The following is an 18,656-nucleotide window of genomic DNA, read 5'->3' as shown; positions in this document are numbered from 1 at the left end:
CAGTCATCCTTGGAGGAAAGCAGCTGTAGCAATATTGCTGAAAATGGGGAAAGACTGAACAAATCCAACATCCTGTAGATCACTTTCTATTTTAAATCATAAAGTCTTTAAGTACATATTAGATAACAGAACAAAAATGCAATCAAACTGGACAGACATGGATCAGTGTAGTTTTGTGGAAGGGAAACAGGCATCTGACAATATTAATAAAGCAATGGTGGCTTGGCTGAATTCAAAGATAGAAAAGATGACATTGCTGGAGAGGTCAGATGCACAGAAAGCACTCAACATGACCTGCTGAGATTTTATGTGTAGAGCTATGGCAGTGTTTATATTTCTCACTAAAGTAATACCATTGATAAGGAGAATACATGACGTATCAGAAGTCGGCATAAAGGACGCAGGGGTACTATCGGGTAAAATGAGTTGGAGGAGAACCAGGCAAGAATATTTTCTTTCCCCTCTATTATATGCCTTATATTTATAACCTTTAATAAGAAAAGTAAGGGATTCACAAATCCAGGGATACAATTAGTATGGTAAAGAGGAGAAAATAACCTTGTTCACAAATATTATACTGTGTTTGACAGATTCAGAAGAGGATATCACAGTGCTGTGGAATACTTTCAAACAGTTTCAGATATTTCTGGATATAAAATAAATGAATATAAAATGAAGGCAACTGTGAATTTTGCACCTACACACAAATTAGTTCAACAGTATTTATATTTACGGGGATATGACAAAATTAAATATTTGGGGATGTGGGTTAAAAAAATTTGGTCTTGGCAGCTAATGACACTTAGGAGAATACAATGCAGAAGATAATTAGAAAAACATAAGACTGGAAGGACATGATCATGGATTTGGATGGTAAAATAGAGGCATTGAAAATGTTTATAGTTCGTTTGGTTAAATATGATGAGAAGCTGTGAATAACAAATTTTAAGTAACTGAAAGAGTTTTCCCTTCTCCCCAACTGAATTAGCATTAAATGGAATAATAAGTTGATGCTCCCTAAGGAATAAGGGATTTGAAGAGATATTTTAAGGCTAAACAACTGAGATTTTCATACATCACACAAGTTGTGAGATACAGATCAAAGTAGAAAAACATGATGGTAGTGCAAGAGGGAAATACGAAGAGTTAAGAGAGATTAGCACTGCAAATCATTAATGAAGTAATAACAACCCTACAAAATACTACATCTAGAAAGATGCAGAAAAAAATTATAAAGCCTAACACATTGCAGGACTGGAGAAGAGATATTCATCAAAATAGGGATAAACAACAGTAAGGGTCTACAAATTAAGCAGGAACTGACTGGAACAACTAGATGAAATTAGCTAAAGAAAGTACAGTTGTGTACACTTACCATAAATGTAGATGTTCGATTGTATTCACTGTTGCAGTCATTACATTTGGGTAATCTGCTTGCAGGTTGCCCTCAATCGGCCTGATTAACAAAGTCTAGGGTCCTGCGTTGGTTGCTGTCCCTTCTTCCATGATGTCAGGTCGTCAGTGGTATAAAACATGCAGCCGACGCCATTACATCAATTTTTCTTGTCCCAGATGTCAGGTGCCCCCTAATGGGAAGCAATTAAACGTAAAAAAACAAAGGTATACCTCAAACAAAAAAGCAAATACACCAAAAAGGCTTTTAAGCATAGTAAAGGAAAATAGAGGTATAGCCAAAAGAAGTTAGGGGGCAGGAGGGAGGGTAACCAGAACTGCAACAGTGAATACACTCGAACATCTACATTTATGGCAAGTGCACACAACTGTACTATGTTCTTTATGTTTCACTGTTGCAATCATTACATTTGGGTAGATTCCCAAAGCTATGGTTGGGGGGAGTTTAGAGAGCATTAGGGCCAGCTATAAGGCCCTGCAAGACTGCAGTGGCAAAGCCAGCTCTGGATTTAGAGAAAATTGGCAGATGATGATGCTTGATGAAAGTATGTGCAGAACTCCAGGTAGCAGCTTCTAGGATGTCCCTGGTAGGAACGCCTCTGAGAAAGGCTGTAGAAGTAGATGCAGCCCTGGTGGAGTGAGGTCTGATCCCCTGGGGGATAGGTTTTCCATGGTGCTTATAGCATAAATGAATGCGATGGCTTATCCATTTAGAAATGTTTTTTTTTAAATAGCCTTCCCCTCTGCCTCTGCAGCAAATGCTACCAGCAGTTCAGATTTTCGTTGAGGTTTAGTCCTGTCCAAATAGAATCCAAGTTGTATGTGCACATCAATGCAGTATCCGTTCCCCTTTGTTCTGTGGATTGGGAAAGAAGGCTGGCAAATGAATGGACTGATTAAGAGCCACACTGGATACCACCTTGAGCATGAAGGATGGATTGGTTCTGAGTGACACCCTGTCCGCATGAAAGATGATGAAAAGCTCCACTGCCATAAGGTCCTGCAATTCAGAAACACTTCTAGCTGGAGTGATTGCTAAAAGGAAAGCTGTTTTCCAAGAAAGACATTTTAAGTCTGCAGTAGCAGCTGGCTCGAAAGGAGGTAGATTGAGTTTCTCCAACACAAAGTTAAGGTCCCAGGCTGGAGTTGGAGCTCTCCTGAGTGGTCTCAAATTTTTGGCCCCTCTGAGGAACTGCTTGAGCAGTGGATGAGAGAAGAGGGGAGGTCCTGTGTTATAATGAGCTGAAATGGCTGAGGCATGGATTTTAATGGAGGAAAAAGACAGGCCCTTGTGAAGCATCTCAGTTACGTATTGTAAAATCTGAGGTAAAATGGGCGTTGCTGTGCTCATCTCTTGAGATTGGTTCCAGGCACAGAATCTTTTCCATTTTTCGACATAAGATTTTCTAGTACTAGGCCTCCTTGCCTCTAGGATGACAACCATCACATATTTGCTGAGGGATGGTAAGGGAGAGTTTAAGTAATTAGTCAGGCTGCAAGGTTCAGTGTTGGAAGCTGAGGGTGCAGAATCTGGTTCTTCTGCTGAGACAGCAGGGAAGGTGTCTGAGGCAGGTGCCATGGAGATAACAGTGCACACTGCACAGGAGGGGGTACCAGTGTTGGCGCAGCCAGTCTGGAGCAATCAAAATCATCCTTGGTTTGTCCTGTTTGACTTTTAGTAGTACTTTGGAGAGCAGAGACAGTGGGGGGAAGGCATAGACTGATAGGTTTTTTCCAGCTGAAGGACAAAGCATCCACTTTCCAGGCTTGTTTGTGGAGAGTCCTTGTGCAAAATTTGTCCAATTGGTAGTTCTGGGGGGAGGCAAACAGGTCTATATCTGGGCTCCCCCACTCGCTTGTCAACATGTTGAAAATCCTTGGTTCCAGTTTCCACTCGTGCGGGTCCATGATGTTTCTGCTTTGTCCGTCTGCCAGTGTATTTCATTTTCCTGGCAGGAATTGAGCCTGTAGGTGCACTTGGTAGCTCAAGGTTGTGTTCCACAATGCCATGGCGAGTCTGCAGAGGGGATAAGAATGTGTACCCCCCTGCTTGTTTATGTACCACATAACCATGGTGTTGTCCGTCTTTACCATTAGTTGTCCTGGAAGAATGTAGTCCTTGAAGGCTGTCAGAGCATTCTGTACAGCTAACATTTCTTTTTGATTGATATGTAGGTGCATTTGACTTGGGTTCCATTTGCCCTGAATGCACTTCCCTGCCAGGTGAGCCCCCCATGCATAGTCTAATGCATCTGCTTTTAGGGTTTGGGCGGCAGGGGGTGGTGTGAAAGGTAGTCCCTTGTTTTGGTGGCAGGTCTCTGCCCACCAAAGGAACTCTAGGTGTAGGCAAGATATGATAGGAATCATTGTTTCTAGGCTGTGAGAATGTTGACTCCATAGGCTTTATAGATACCAGTGTAGTTTCCTCATATGCAGTCTTGCATATGGAATTAGAAGAATGCAGGAGACCATGAACCCCAAGGCTTGCAGTATTTGTCTTGCAGATAACAGGGTTTTTGTGGCCACTTGCTTGAAGTAGGCTGTCAAATGAATTTGCTTTTCTGGCGTGAGGTAAGCCATCTGGGAAGTTATATTCAAGCTTGCTCCCAGGAATGTAATTTGTTGACAGGGTACCAGTTGTGATTTATTTTCGTTTATGGTGTACCCCAGACAAGTTAGAACCCTTTTTACAAAAGCCAGATGATTCAAAAGTATGTCCTGACTTTCTGCCTGAATTAGACAATCGTCCAGGTATGGGTATATTTGAATACTTATTTGCCTGCAAAATGCAATAACTGGAGCTAGGCACTTTGTGAATACTCTGGGTGAAGTAGATAAGGCAAAGGGCAGTGCAGAGAACTGATAGTGCATGTAGCCTGCTTTGACGCGTAGGTATCTTCTGCAAGATTCCCTGATTGGGATGTGCAGGTATGTTTCTTTTAAATCTAGTGTTGCCAACCAGGCGTCTTTGCCTAGCATAGGAAGTAATTGGTGAAGAGTCAGCATCTTGAATTTTGGAATCTCCAGAAAGGTGTTTAGAATAGACAGGTCCAGGATAGGATGCCATGATTTGTCTTTTCTGGGTACCAGGAAAAGTCTTGAGTAGAAACCTTGTCCCTTTTCCTCTTCTGGCACCAGTTGAATAGCCCCCATGCTTAAGAGAGAAAAGTACTTGTTTCTGGGCCACTGCCCACTGATTTGGGGATAGGTCTGGCCACCCGCTTGGTGTTGGCAATGTGTGGAAGTGAAATTTGTATCCCTGAGACACTATCTTTAAAACCCGTTTGTCTTGGGTAATGAGTTCCCAGTTCTTTGCATGAAGAGCAATCTTTCCCCCCAAAGGGGTAGTCAGAAGATAAGTGCTTGGAAATTTTAAAAGGAAGTCATTGAGACAGTTTACCATAGGGGGGAGTCTTGGTATTCCCAGACTTGGAAGTGGAGGCCCCCCCACTGCTTAGTTCTCTGAGTCCCCTGGGACTGAAACCTGGGGTTTTTGCTGTGTCTGGGTTTGGCTTGAGAAGACCTGGAAGGGGTTGAAAAGGAACAATTCTTAGAGGGCCAGTGCCTACTAAATCTAGGAGGCTGAACTTGTAAAAAATCTTTAACAGTTTGCATAGATTTAGCTTTATCTTCCATCTTTTTAAGAACTTCTTCAGCCTTGTTGCCAAACAGGCGGTCCTGATTTAAAGGAGAATCCAACAATTTAGCTTTAACATGATCAGGCAAAGATTGCTCCTTAAGCCAAGCATGCCTTCTAAGCACAGACCCAGTAACAGCAGCCCTGCAAGAGGCCTCTAAAGAATCAAAACCACAGTGCAAAGTATGTTTTGCAACTTGTTCAGCAGAATGCATTAAATCCCTGTATTCTAACTTTGCTTCCCACATTCCACCCCTAACTTCTTTGGGAACTACTTCAAGAACAAAAAAATTAAAAGACGCTTGATGGCAAATTTGAGAATGACGAAATCATGCATTATTTGCATTTTGTTTTTTGATTTCATAATAATGCTCATAAATTCTAGATTTTAACTTCCTCTCAGTCTTCCCCACATAGAAAGAGTGACAAAAATGGCACATAGCTAGATAAACAACACCATTGGTGTTACAGTTGGAAAATTTTGTGCTTGTAATCAATCTATTTCTACTGGGAATATCAATGCTGGTAGTGTTCATCATGTACTGGCACTGAGAACAGGAGCCACACTTGAACGTTCCCACTTTCCTGGTTCTATTGGTAGAATTGTAACCTCCCCCAAACTCAAATAGCTTCTTAAAATTCAAATCTTATCAATAGGGTGTTTTCTAACCTTTCCAAAAATGAGAATTGTTTACTGAATGTTTTAAAAAACAATAGGTCCATAAGAATTATGCAGCCGGATAAAGGGGGTGGTACTGTCCTTATGGACACTATTCTATATGAATCCAAAATGAAGGATTCCTTACATGACACTTCCAAGTATTCTAGAGCCTCCATCAATGAGGTCAATATTTCTAAGTCTAAAATCAATATTTTAATTAATGATTTATTGTATGAAGGTTCGATAGCTATAGATACATTTAATTTTTTGTTAAATAAAAATCCCAGGGTACCCTCAGTTTTTGGCATTCCGAAGGTCCATAAAGACCCTAGTGATCCTCCATTACGACTTATTGTTTCTTCAGAGGGATCTATTACTACTTCCCTTGCCAAATACATAGATGTGAAATTGAAGGAACTGTCAAATCAGGGAGACACAGTGCTAAAAGATTCATGGGATTTTCTTAGGCAGATAAAAAACAATCTTTAATCTCCTGACATTATTTTTGTGACCTTAGACATTGTGGACCTATTTGGATCAATACCACACGATATAGGCCTTTCAAGGTTGGAAGAAAGTATGAGGGAGAGTGGGGCCTTTTCTTCTGATGATTTTAGGACCTGTCTTTTACTTATGGAGGTTATTCTCAAAAATAATTTTATGTATTTTGAAGGAGAGTTTTTTAAACAGGAAAGAGGTGTAGCTATGGGGGCAAAATGTGCCCCTACATATGCTAACATTGTTCTTTCATGGTGGGAAAACCTATTTGTCAACAACTATGAATTTGCTAGTTGTTGGGTTTTGTACAAACACTTTGTTGATGATATCTGTATTTTTTGGACAGATTCTCAAGAAAGATTTTTTGAATTTTTGACTTGTATCAAAGGTACAACCAACTTTTTGGATTTTACCTACAATTTAAATAGTCAAGAATGTATTTATTTGGACATCTCCCTGAGTAAGTCTAATAATGCTTTTTCTTCTAAAATACACCGGAAAAAGACCTTCTCCAACTCTTACCTCCATTTCACTAGTGGTCAGCCCGTTTTCCAAAAGAAAAACCTACTTAAAGGACAATTGGTAAGGACCAGTCATATGATGAGTTTATAAAGGACAGTGGTTTTGTTATGGACATGTTCAGAGAGAGGGGTTACCCGGGCAATTTAATTGATGAGATTTTTCAAGAGGTATTGGAAGGTAGAAAGGGGAGGTTTGCCCCAATTTTAGGTCAAGATGATTCTGTCAATTTTAATCCTAACATTAACAGTTGTACTACAAACAGTTGGGAACAAGCATATATTATGGATTACACTGGTGACTCGGGTGTTATTAAACAGATTGTTACCAGGGAATGAGACAGATTTGAACAAATCTCCGATCCTGAGTATATACACAGGCAGCCTTTAAAATTTATATACAGAAAAGATTTGAATTTTAAGAAGCTATTTGAGTTTGGGGGAGGTTCCAATTCTACCAATAGAACTGTGAGAGTGGGAACGTTCAAGTGTGGCTCCTGTTCTCAGTGCTAGTACATGATGGACACTACCAGCATTGATATTCCCAGTAGAAATAGGTTGATTACAAGCACAAAATTTTCCAACTGTAACACCAATGGTGTTGTTTATCTAGCTATGTGCCATTTTTGTCATTCATTCTACGTGGGGAAGACGGAGAGGAAGTTAAAATCTAGAATTTATGAGCATTATTATGAAATCAAAAAACAAAATGCAAATAATGCATTATTTCGTCATTCTCAAATTTGCCATCAAGCTTCTTTTAATTTTTTTGTTCTTGAAGTAGTTCCCAAAGAAGTTAGGGGTGGAATGTGGGAAACCGTTAGAATACAGGGAATTATATTGGCAGATCACCTTGGAGGCTACTAAAAGCCCTGGTCTGAATGATATGCTTTCCCTTTTCCCTGTTCTCAAGCTAAGAGCTGCAAAGCTATATTATTTATAATGTAATTCTTATAATTACCAGCAGATGGTAGCAGGCTACATATTTTGATATATTCACAGACCTACTTTTATCTTCGTAGAACAATTGATTTTTTTGTTATACAAGATATTTTTATATAATTTTTATACAAATGTATATCATCATACTATGTGAATGCAATATGTGTTTTATTTGAATTTTTTAACCTAAATTAATCCTTTTATATACATGGTTTTTAAGTGCCTAGTATTTTTGTTAATATGAACAGTTACGTTCATTCATTCATTAGCCTTGATTGTTTTAAATGAATAACCCTTCGATTGGAGAATATTTTTAGTTGATTGAGCACATGATTATATAAGATATGTTGCTAATTGACTTGCTGTTTGGCTTCTGAAGAAGACGTGCGAAAACGTATTATCTGTGTACAGCGTTAAAATGTGTTTTTGGCTCCTTTTGAATAAAGTGGTTTGGATAACCATTGGACTTTCACTTTTTTCGGTCTTATACCCTTATTTGGTTTCTCCAAAGCGAACCTTTTGGTTTGGTTCTAGGAGAAGGAAATCCCTAAGCCTCTTTTTTGAATCAGAAAATTCCTGGCTTTCCCAGTGAAAATACTCCCTTAGAGTATGTAAGGTTTCCCCAAAAGAAAAATCCACAGGAGAGGAAGCAGAGGGAATATAGTCCTCTGCATCAGAATCTTCATAAGTAGGTAAGTAAAAATCCAGGTCATCAGAAGAGTCAGAAAAAACAGAATCCTGATCAGAAGATTCATAATCAAGCTCAGCCCTAGGTCTCTTGGAAGGGGGGGGGGGGTTGGCTACCCCTTAGAGTTATTAGGTCTTCAGCCATTTTTATCATTTGTTTTTTAGGCATAGAGGCCTGAGCATGTGGCCTGGGCGTTGTCTTTTTTAGACATGGATCGAGATTTAGGCCTTAGCAATGAAGGAGGTGTCGATTTAATATGCAAGTCCGTAGGCCTGAATACACCCTCAGAAGCCGGTGCCTGCACAGCAGCTCCGGACCCATCCAAGGTAGAGATATCCATGGGTTCCATAGTTGAAGCATCTCGTGGCATACTAGACTCTGAATGGGTCTCAGTAGAGGCCTGCGAATCAGAAGTAGCGGGTATCAGGGGCTGCGAAAGTGCCTCACTGAGTACCGGCGAACTGGCGACTGGCTTAGGAGAATCGTCATCGACAGTTTTGGACCTCAGCAGCCTGTTTCTGTCTTTATCTTTGTGTTTTTTCAGAATCCCGGTAGTTGGATGGCTAACCAATGACATTTCTGGATAATTAAACCGAGAACGGAAATATTTAGTGGCAAAAATATACTGATGATGGATAGTGCGCTGATTAAATAAAGCACAAAACCGACAGCAAGGTACGTTGTGGTCAGGGCCTTGGCAAGGAATACAGTACACATGAAAATCTTTATGAGGTATTTGCTTTCCACAAGTAATGCAAATTATTAACTTTTAGTGACATCGGTAAGGAGCAAGAAAAAGTTTCCCCAATGGGGTACTTAGCTTTTACCTGCCCTGGAAATCCAAATGAAGGGTGAAGCCAAAATGTTAAACATTACTCCTTTATTCAAAGCGAGTAGATAATAATAAATTTGATTTCTGAAGAAGACTTGTATGTACTGAGTCGAAAACGTACGCATTGCTGTGGCGTTATTTTGTGCTTGGGACTACACCAGCTGTTACTATTATCTACTCGCTTTGAATAAAGGAGTAATTTTTAACATTTTGGCTTCACCCTTCATTTGGATTTCCAGGGCAGGCAAATCTTTTTGGTTTTGGTCTTTGTCAAGCTTGCTCATCATCGCTACTTGGTACTTAGCTTTTAGTTGAAGACTTCAGTTCTGAAACTCGAAAATGAAAATTTCAGGAGTCGGCCGACCGGCACTTGTGAACTGCTTCTGCTTCGGGCACCGCACGGCAAGAAAGACTGATGTAATGGCGTTGGCTGCATGTTTTATACCCCTGATGACCTGACGTCATGGAAGAAGGGACAGCAACCGACGCAGGGCCCAAGACTTTGTTAATCAGGCCGACTGAGGGCAACCTGCAAGCAGATTACCCAAATGTAATGACTGTAACAGTGAAACACGAAAAACATCCAATGTATTGGGAAAAGATACATCAGAAAGGAAAAGTAATAGACTGAAAGAAAGCTCAGCAAATATCTGACTTACATGTTAGGGTTTGTCTCCCATAACAAAAAAGAGGATACAGAGACTAGAAGAAAAGCAGGCCTGTTAGTGTTTCTTGTGGAGTGAAGAACAGATGTCATTAAAAAAGGGATAAGCAAGAAAGATTTTGCAATGCAACTATAAGAATCGGAAGATCTTATAAAGGACTGGGAAAGAGAAAACAAAGAAGGAACAATGGAATGAGATTTGCAGGGCACCCATGTATGCAAATAAGCTCAGGCAGTTCTTGATAATTATGTGGAAATGTTTGTACAGGTACTTTTATATACCAAGTATACTTCAAAGAATCTTCCTTCAAATAGACAGCAAGTGCTTAAGGAAAATATAATATGGAAATGTACAGACTTAACTGATTTTACAGGATGCTCTTTATACACATGCTGAGGGAACAAACTGCAGTAATTAAGGAGATGTTTTTCTTCTGTTTACAGTTAGGACTGTCATGATATAATAAGAACTAATACTGTTGGCAGTAAAAAATAATAATAATAATAATGAGAAATTAGAAAAAATGAACCAACTTTAGAAGATGCACTGAGCATAGTAAAAGAAATTAAAGAAACAGAGGTGGAATCTTTAGAAGAGGAAAGAAGCAAACTGCATAAAATAAGTAGCACACCTGTGATCAATACATACCAAATAAGCATTCTGTGATAAAATAATAAGGTTAATTAGGATGACATATGAGAGATTGGAGGCAAAAATTAAAGTGGGAGGGTTCCTCTCTGATAAGCCTTCCGAACAGAGGAACCAGGTAGGGTTGTCCTCTTACCCCTTTGTTATCTGAGTTATACTTTTGGCCACTGGCAAAGAAAATAAGGGACTCAAATTCAAGGATATAATTGGTATAGTAATCAAGAAAAGTTGGTTTTATTTGCAGATGATAGTATTCTCTACCTGATAAAACCAGAAAAGACATCTTGGTGTTGTAGAACATTCTGAGATTGTTTCAAGTTTTATTAGGATATAAAATTAATGTAGGCAAAACAAAGGTTCTAACTGTAAACTATGCATGACTCATGAATTGGCTCAGCAATAGGCATATTTATGGGGACACGATCAAATGAAAAATGGGTTAAAAGGGATTCTGTTATGGCAGATAAGGATATGTGGAAAGAGGCTAAACAAAAGATGATACAAAAACTGAAAATCTGGAAGCTCATATAGGTCAGGCATATTTTTATCAACCAGATCAGAAGCTATGGACAGTAATTAATAAAGAGTTGATTTTATCTGGGAAGGGAAGAGTGCAAGGGCCAAGTAGGATATGTTGGCCCTTCCAATAGAACAAAGTGGTTTAGGATTATCTGATTTGAAGGGATATTTTAGAGCTACATAGTTAAGGATCATATACATAACACAAGCAGAAAGCTATCATTAAAGGGGGGAAAGAGATGATGATGAAAAAGCGGGGAAATTCAAGAAATAAGGAAGGAGTGGGATTTTGGAAGCAGATCCTTAAGGAGAAAAACAACCATATAGAATCTTCTATTCATAATGTAGCAGAAAGTATTCTAAGAACTGAGCCAACACGAGAACGGAGAAAGAATATTCTGCCAATAGGGATGACTACAAGTAGGGGTACAGAGAACAGGCAAGAAGGGGCTCGAATTTACTAAAGAATACTGGCAAACAATCCAAGGTATTGGGAGCAAAAATGAGACAAGAAAAGAGAATAGGAAGACGCCATGAAGGCATTTGGACTGCAGTTTAAAGACTGCCTTCCCTATCAGGGATTGATGTCACAGTATAGACCAAGAGAAAGGGATAGGGGAATCTTAAGTGAAAGTTTTTAGTTGAGTCTAGAACAGAAGATGCTGTTAAAAAAGGATAATTCGTAGGCCATAAAAATACTGCACAATAAGTATAGGAATCTATCAGTGGAGGTTAGGAAAGACAGACTGGGTAAGCAATTCAAAAGGCAACAATGGCAGGACATATGTATGGCTCCCAAATATGTAACAAAGTCTAGAAGATGTAGCATTTTTGTTTGGAAGTATTTGTATAGGTATCTTTCTACCCCAAAACAAACCTCAAATATTTTTCCCTAGGTACATGGCAAATGCTGAAGGTGTAATGGTGAAAAATGAACTTACTGGGAACATATGTTTTGGGAATGGAATGAGTTGGCAGAAAAACAGTTCTCTGTCAGAAATATACTGTACTGGCTGAACAAATGGGTGTAACTAAGGAAATTATTATTTTTTGAGTGAAAATGCAGGATCTGAATTACCTAGACATAAGGTCTTGTTAAGTTTAATTCTGGTGGCTGCCAAAAAAGCAATTGCTAGAAAATGGAAATCACAGTTTAAACCAACTGTATTTGAAGCAGTGAGTATTGCAGGAACTGATCAATTCATGTACTGTAATGCTGGATTGATGATAATTGTGTAAAATAATATATGTAATGTATAACATTTGCAACCGTGAACAGGTTAACATGGTTTGTTTTCTTTTACGTAAATGTATCTTTGCTTATGTCTTAAGTGATAATTCAATAAATGTGTTAAAAATACATACCAAATAATGTTAAGATGATTTGTGATGTGGAAGGGTTGCTTACTACTGAAAATATGAGGGCATTATGTAAACATTATGATTAAAGTTATGTGGAAAATGATTAATGCATAAAGCTGACAACAAAAATGTTCTTAAAATTATCATTAATGTATGTGAACTTACAAGTTACAGTTTGATGAATGAATAACATTGTTAAAATGTTGCAGTAAACAGTTTCCTACTTAATAAATGACAGCATAGATAAAGCACATTCAGGTAAGTTTTCAAGCAATGTTGCAATACTAAAAAGGGTAACAGCACACTTATTTTCCAAGTTTCATCTTGTCCTGATGCAGCCATAAACAGCAACACAAGACTGCTCCCTGTGATGATCACATACATTTTAAATCAGTAATCTGACTGTTCTACCTCATGTTATAAACACTGTAATATAAGATAAAGATACAATTTTTGTGCAGCTAATGCATCACTTTTGCACCTATGCATTTGTGCTGGCAGAAGCCTGATGACGTACCTAGTCTAAAAGACTGATGCAACTAGAGTCCTCTGTACTGTCCCCCCTTCCATTTTCCTCCACATTTTCCATTCATCCTACACGTTCTGCTCATTATCACCCACTCTGACAGCCTAGTGTACATGTCCTCCTCTCTCTTACCATCTAGTAGTGCTTTCTTGAATCTTTCCTCAGTCTAGAGAGAACTGATTACTGTTAATTTGAAATGCATGTCCCTTACTATTCTCGGTCTTTTTTGATTAGTATTAGATCCCCACAATTTCTCACTGCTACCTTTGTGGGCCTACACCATATCTCTCATTTCCCTTGTCTTCCACAGAAAATAGTCTTACCCTCTTCCAAGGCTTTCCTCCTTGCCTTTGCCTTCCACCCCTTTTATCATCCTTATGGCCTTCTTCTGTTTCCCCCCAAATTTATCATTTTCCAGTAAAAGGCCTTCAGAAGTACACAAAGTACTCTAACTGTAGTCTAACAGATGTATGTACAAAGGCACACAATAAATGTGGCATTGAGGAAGTACATACTCCTATTGTAACCAAAGAATTATAGAGTGGCATGGCCACCACTTTACACCAGAAAGTCATTCTCCTAAGAATATATTCCAGAAAGCTACTGATTTTAGCAGGTGGATTTTTGCTGCTCTCTGACTAGTAGTTTCTCTCTGCCTGAAACAACCATCCCTTAATTTTTCTTCTACAACATCCACCTCGCTTGCATTTTGTCACGAGGATATGGAAGCAGGGGAACCACCTTATTTTTTTCTGCAGTGAATTTCAGCTGCTATCTGCCTGCTTAGTCAGCTTTTGAGATCACTCTTGAAACTGGGCCCTCCCATTCCTACTACTGCTCCTGCTTTTGTATCATCTGCAGATAGTCTTCCCATGTTATCAATACCCTGTACATGTACAATAAACACACCGGAAAATATACCAGAACTGACCCTTTTGTTAGCCAACTACTAACCTCACTATTATGCGACAAAGGCTCCTTTGCTAGCCACTCAGCACTATCTCCTACATCCACTACTTATCTAACACTTCTACCTCCTAGCTCCACAACTGTAGAGAGGAGTGACCTGGCAGTAATACACTGTAATGATAAACCCTGCTGTGTACTGTTTACTAATCTGTACTCTGTTTTTTCACAATTAAGTAAAACATCTCTAAAGTATGTAGTGTTCCATTTACTTATAAGGCTAAAACAAACAGATATGATTGCCATAAGGTGGGACTCTGGCCATCAACTAACCTTAGTACTATCATAATCTTCTTTAAGTGCTAGTCTGTTTTGACAAGAAATGCACTGCTTTCAAAACTGAGAGTGTAGAATGGAAAGGGAAAAGAAACTAATAGAATACAGCTCTCTCCAAAGAAATTATGTACAGCTTTTAGAGTTTTTCTGAGGGCCCAAAATTGAATTAAGTCATCTCAAACACCCAACAGCCATCAGCATTCAAACTCTTCAGTGAGGTTTTGCTGTTAAAAACTGTCAGTTTTCGTAACAGAAGTTTTTAAAACCAGGACAAACAACTAACCTATTAATGGATTCTTCCTAACATCCAAAACTACAATGGTTGTGTTGGACTTTAAAGCATTAAGCAATGACTTTGCACCATCATCGGAGATCCCACATTGCTGTAAATCGAGAGCTAAAGAAAACACAAACAAAAAAAGAAAAATGTCACACAAAAAAAAGGTAATGAGAGGATACACTAATAGGGATCATAAAACACTTGTCATTCATTAAGTGACTGTACTTTTTCAGAAGCAATCTCCTAAACAGCAGTGGAACTTGCATCACAGAACATGGTTAACAGAATGACTAAACAACCAACATTTTAACATGCAAGTATGCTCTTAAATCATCCTAAATAAACAGTGGGTGAATTTTATTTTACATCTACTAAAATCTTCAGTGTGGCCATTTTAGTATAACTGTTTGTGGTTAGTTGGAAAACTGTTTAGACCTAGCCATTCATTAAAATGGCAAAATAAAACCATTGCCAAATAGACTAAATTCATCATGAAGCATTTCCATGTTTTGTCTACTTCCATACTCTGTAGTACTAACAAAAGGAGTCCTCTGTGCAGCAAATGTACAAAACAATTTATCAAGGACATCTCATAGGCATAAGTTTCATACCCAGAGGAACAGTAAGAAAATGAAAGTTATGTACTTACCATAACAATAGATCTATGTTGTCTTTCTCCATCTGATTCAGCCTGTGGGTTATTGGAATTGACTTGGATCTGAGGCCAGCCATATCTTCAAGACTTCAGAGTGCCAGCCTCCCCTACCCACAATCCCTTACTCCCCCAAGAATACTTCAGATAGAGTTTGCTCCTCTTTGTCTAATTCATGTAAAGCACCGACCTTATGGAAGAGGAACTAAAGGCACCAACAAAAACAGACAAGTAACCTCTTCCGCTCTATGATCCTATGACGAAGGACTCGCCATACAATAGGGGGCAGGATGGAGGGAAGATTGAACCAGACAAAGACAACATGGATATACTGTTATGATTATTACATAACTTTCATATCTGATGTTATCTTTTCCATCTGGCTTCAACCTGCAGGATAGAGTCCTCAACCTCATAACACCCATGGGCGGTTCTAAGGAACTATATTGCGCAATACGGTGGAATCAAATGAAGCTCTGGACTTAGACTGAATGTCCAGCTTGCAGTGAGCCACAAATGTGTGAGGACGTACCCAAGTAGCAGTCACTCACATATCGTCTAAAGTCGCACTGGAGAAAAAAGCAGTAGAAGTAGCCATAGCTCTGATGGAATGACCTTTAAGTTTGCAATGCGAGGTCTTGCCTTTCAAAGTACACACAAAGGAAATAGAATCTGTCAGCCACTTGGATAACGTAACTTTAGAAACAGGTTTACTTCATGTAGACTTTGAAAAGGAAACAAACTACTCAGACTTCCAGAAAGACTTAATCCTGTCAAAATAGAATCTCGATCATCTAAGCTGTGAAAAAAAATACTGGAAGGTCAATAGACTGGTTCAGGTTATTTTCAGTAGTCACTTTTTGAAGAAAAAAGGGTCTGTGCACAGAGATATCCCATCTTTATGGAAGACCAAATATGGGGGAACAGTAAAAAGAGCCTGTAATTCTGACTCATGCTTGGCAGAAGTAAGAGCCACAAGGAATAATGTCTTTCAAGAAAAAAGCTTCAAATCCAAGTCATCAGAAGGCTCAAAAGGAGGACCTGCAAAGACCTGCAGTGCAAAAGGTAAATCCCAAGCAGATACAGGGTCCTGAAAAGGAGGGTGTAACAGAAAGATGCCTTTGAGGAAAGCTTTGGAGATTTTCAAGGCAGACAAAGGTACATTATCCCTACCAACATGAAAATTAGATGTGGCTGCTAATTGCACCTTAATCATGGAACAACTGGAACCTTCATTGAACAACTCCACAAAAATATCTGGGCCTACCTCCAAGGGAGCTGAAAAAAGGGTACAAGCCATGAGAATCAGCCAAAATAGGAAAATGTTTCCACTTACTACCATACACTTTCCTAGTAGACATCTGCTAGGAAGAGGATACGATATGTACAATGAAATCTGAAAGCTTGGGATGTCTGGCCATCAAGGGAACCTGGAGGAAAAAAAAGTTATGTACTCACAATAATGTTCCATTTGTGGTGTTCATTTTCATTCTTCCTCAACTGTTGGATTCGGATCCGACTTGGCCATTTCTATAGCTCCTGGTAACCCAAAAGCTCTCAAGCTCTTACCTATCCACAGTGCACTAACCCCTAACATACCTTAGAAGTTGCTTGCTAGAAGAAATAAAGTAAGAAATATTAAAATATCATCCCTGATTGAAAAAGCCATTATCTGGGGCTCAAATTAAGGCCTTATGAACTCTCATTCTTCCAGAAGTCTTATCATGACAAGGATGGGGGTTGGTGGGTGGGAAGTTGAAGAAGAATTAAAATGGACAACACAGATGGAACATTATGGTAAGTACATAGTTTTTTTTTATCTGATGTTGTCAATTTTCATTCTATCCTGAACTGTTAGGACAGAGTCTCCAGCTAACTAAAATCCTGGGTGGACTCCAAGGAAGGATATCCCTGAGAGAGGATGAGCCAAAGACTGTTCTTCCCCTTGAGTCCGGATCCAATTTGTAATGAGTGATTTAGGTATGAGGATTAGCCCAAGTTGCAGCCACACATATACTGTCCATGGAAGCCCTAGAGAGAAACATCAAAGAAGTTGCCATGGACCTAGTTGAGCGGGCTCTTAAAGATCTTGATAAGGTTAGATCCAACTTATTATAGATAAAATAAATGCAATCCATCAGCCATCTGGCTTTGCAACTGGTTTGCCCAATTTAGAATCTGCGAAAGACACAAATAATTGATGACTTTCCAATTTATTTTGTTCTGTGTAAATCAAAATCTAATTGTCTGTGAACATCTAATAAATGCAACATATATTTGCCTTTGTTTACAAATTTAGGAAAGAAAACTGGCAAATTAATACACTGATTGACAGTGGATTCTGACTCCACTTTAGGAAGGAAAGAAGCATTGGTACATAAAGTGACTATATTTATGAAAGATCATGTAGGTAGGTTTAGAAGACAATACCTGAAGTTCTGAAATTCTTCTAGCAAAAGTAATGGTCACTAGAAAGACTGCTTTCCAGGTCAGGAATTTAAGATCACATTTTGCTGGTGGTTCAAACAGGGAATGAATTAAAGCCTGTAGTACTAAATTCAAGTCTCGTGGTGCAGTAGGATCTTCATAAGGTGGTCTCTACAGAAGAGTACCTCTTAAGAAGGCCTTAAAAGCTTTGTTGAAGCAAGGGAAGAATTCTCAAATCCAATATGGAAGACAGAGATTGCTGCCAACTAAACATTAATCTCCTTCATTGAAAATTGTTGCTAAGTCCGCGGTGGTGGTGCTGCGGTAGCATTGTCGCCTCACAGTAAGACGCTGTCTGGTTCGATTCTCAGCTACAGCGTCTTCTGCATGGAGACATGCGTGAATGGGCGTACCTTTGTTGAAGGTTGTGCGTCAGGGCTGGTAACTCGGCACGTAAAAATCAACTACCAATCATTAGCGGATCTGAGTTCCGCTGTGGCGACCCCTAATCAGGAAAAGCCGAAAGACACAACAAAGACACAACATTGAAAATTGTTGCTAAAAACACAAGGACACTTTGTACAGGGCTGAAAAAGGGTCAATATTTCTTTGATAAGCCCAAATAACAAATCCCTTCCATTTACGTCTGTAAAGTTTTCTCTTAGAAGCTTTATATGATGGCCAAGTATGACAGCATAGGTCGTCTGGCTATTAACAGAAGTGGAGAAACCACACTGTCAGCTTTAGGTTTGAGATATCCGGGTGAACTTTGCCTGTAGGGTGAGACAGGCAGTCTTCTGGAGTCGGATCCAGAATCTAAGATTGGTAAAGTAGATGAGGCCAAAGAAAAGGGAACCAAATCTGTCAAGGCCAGTAAGGTGCAATGAGGATAACATTGCTCTTCAACTGGCCAGCTTTCTGTAGGAATTTGGGAATAAGGGGGGTTGGAAGGTAGGCATAGAGAAGACCACAGGGCCAATGGTGGAGTACGGCATCCATCTGTGATTTCCCCGATGGATGGATCAGGACAAAGAAGCTGCTGCACTTGTTGCTTAGGGGAGATGCAAATAGATCGCAGCAAGTCTGGCCTCATTGACTGAAAAATCATTTCTGTCATTTTCATGATGAGACAGCACTCATGAGGTA

At 39.2% G+C, this 18,656-nt stretch overlaps 1 protein-coding gene across 3 annotated transcripts in view; it reads right to left on the bottom strand.

Moving 5' to 3' along the window:
* Nucleotides 1-18,656, bottom strand: part of CEP78 (centrosomal protein 78) — a 1,514,071-nt gene that overhangs the window by 769,215 nt on the left and 726,200 nt on the right. For all 3 annotated transcript variants that reach the window (XM_044060872.1, XM_044060873.1, XM_044060875.1), the window contains exon 8: nt 14,435-14,548. In XM_044060872.1, the coding sequence (XP_043916807.1) occupies nt 14,435-14,548 (114 nt within the window). The remainder of the gene's footprint in view (nt 1-14,434; nt 14,549-18,656) is intronic.

Source organism: Protopterus annectens, chromosome 2.part0 (assembly GCF_019279795.1).
Source record: "Protopterus annectens isolate FY-2018-M chromosome 2.part0, PAN1.0, whole genome shotgun sequence".
Classification (NCBI taxonomy): Eukaryota; Metazoa; Chordata; order Ceratodontiformes; family Protopteridae; genus Protopterus; species Protopterus annectens.
The sequence above is the reverse complement of the archived record's forward strand: the minus strand, read 5'-3'. Positions and strand labels throughout refer to the sequence as shown.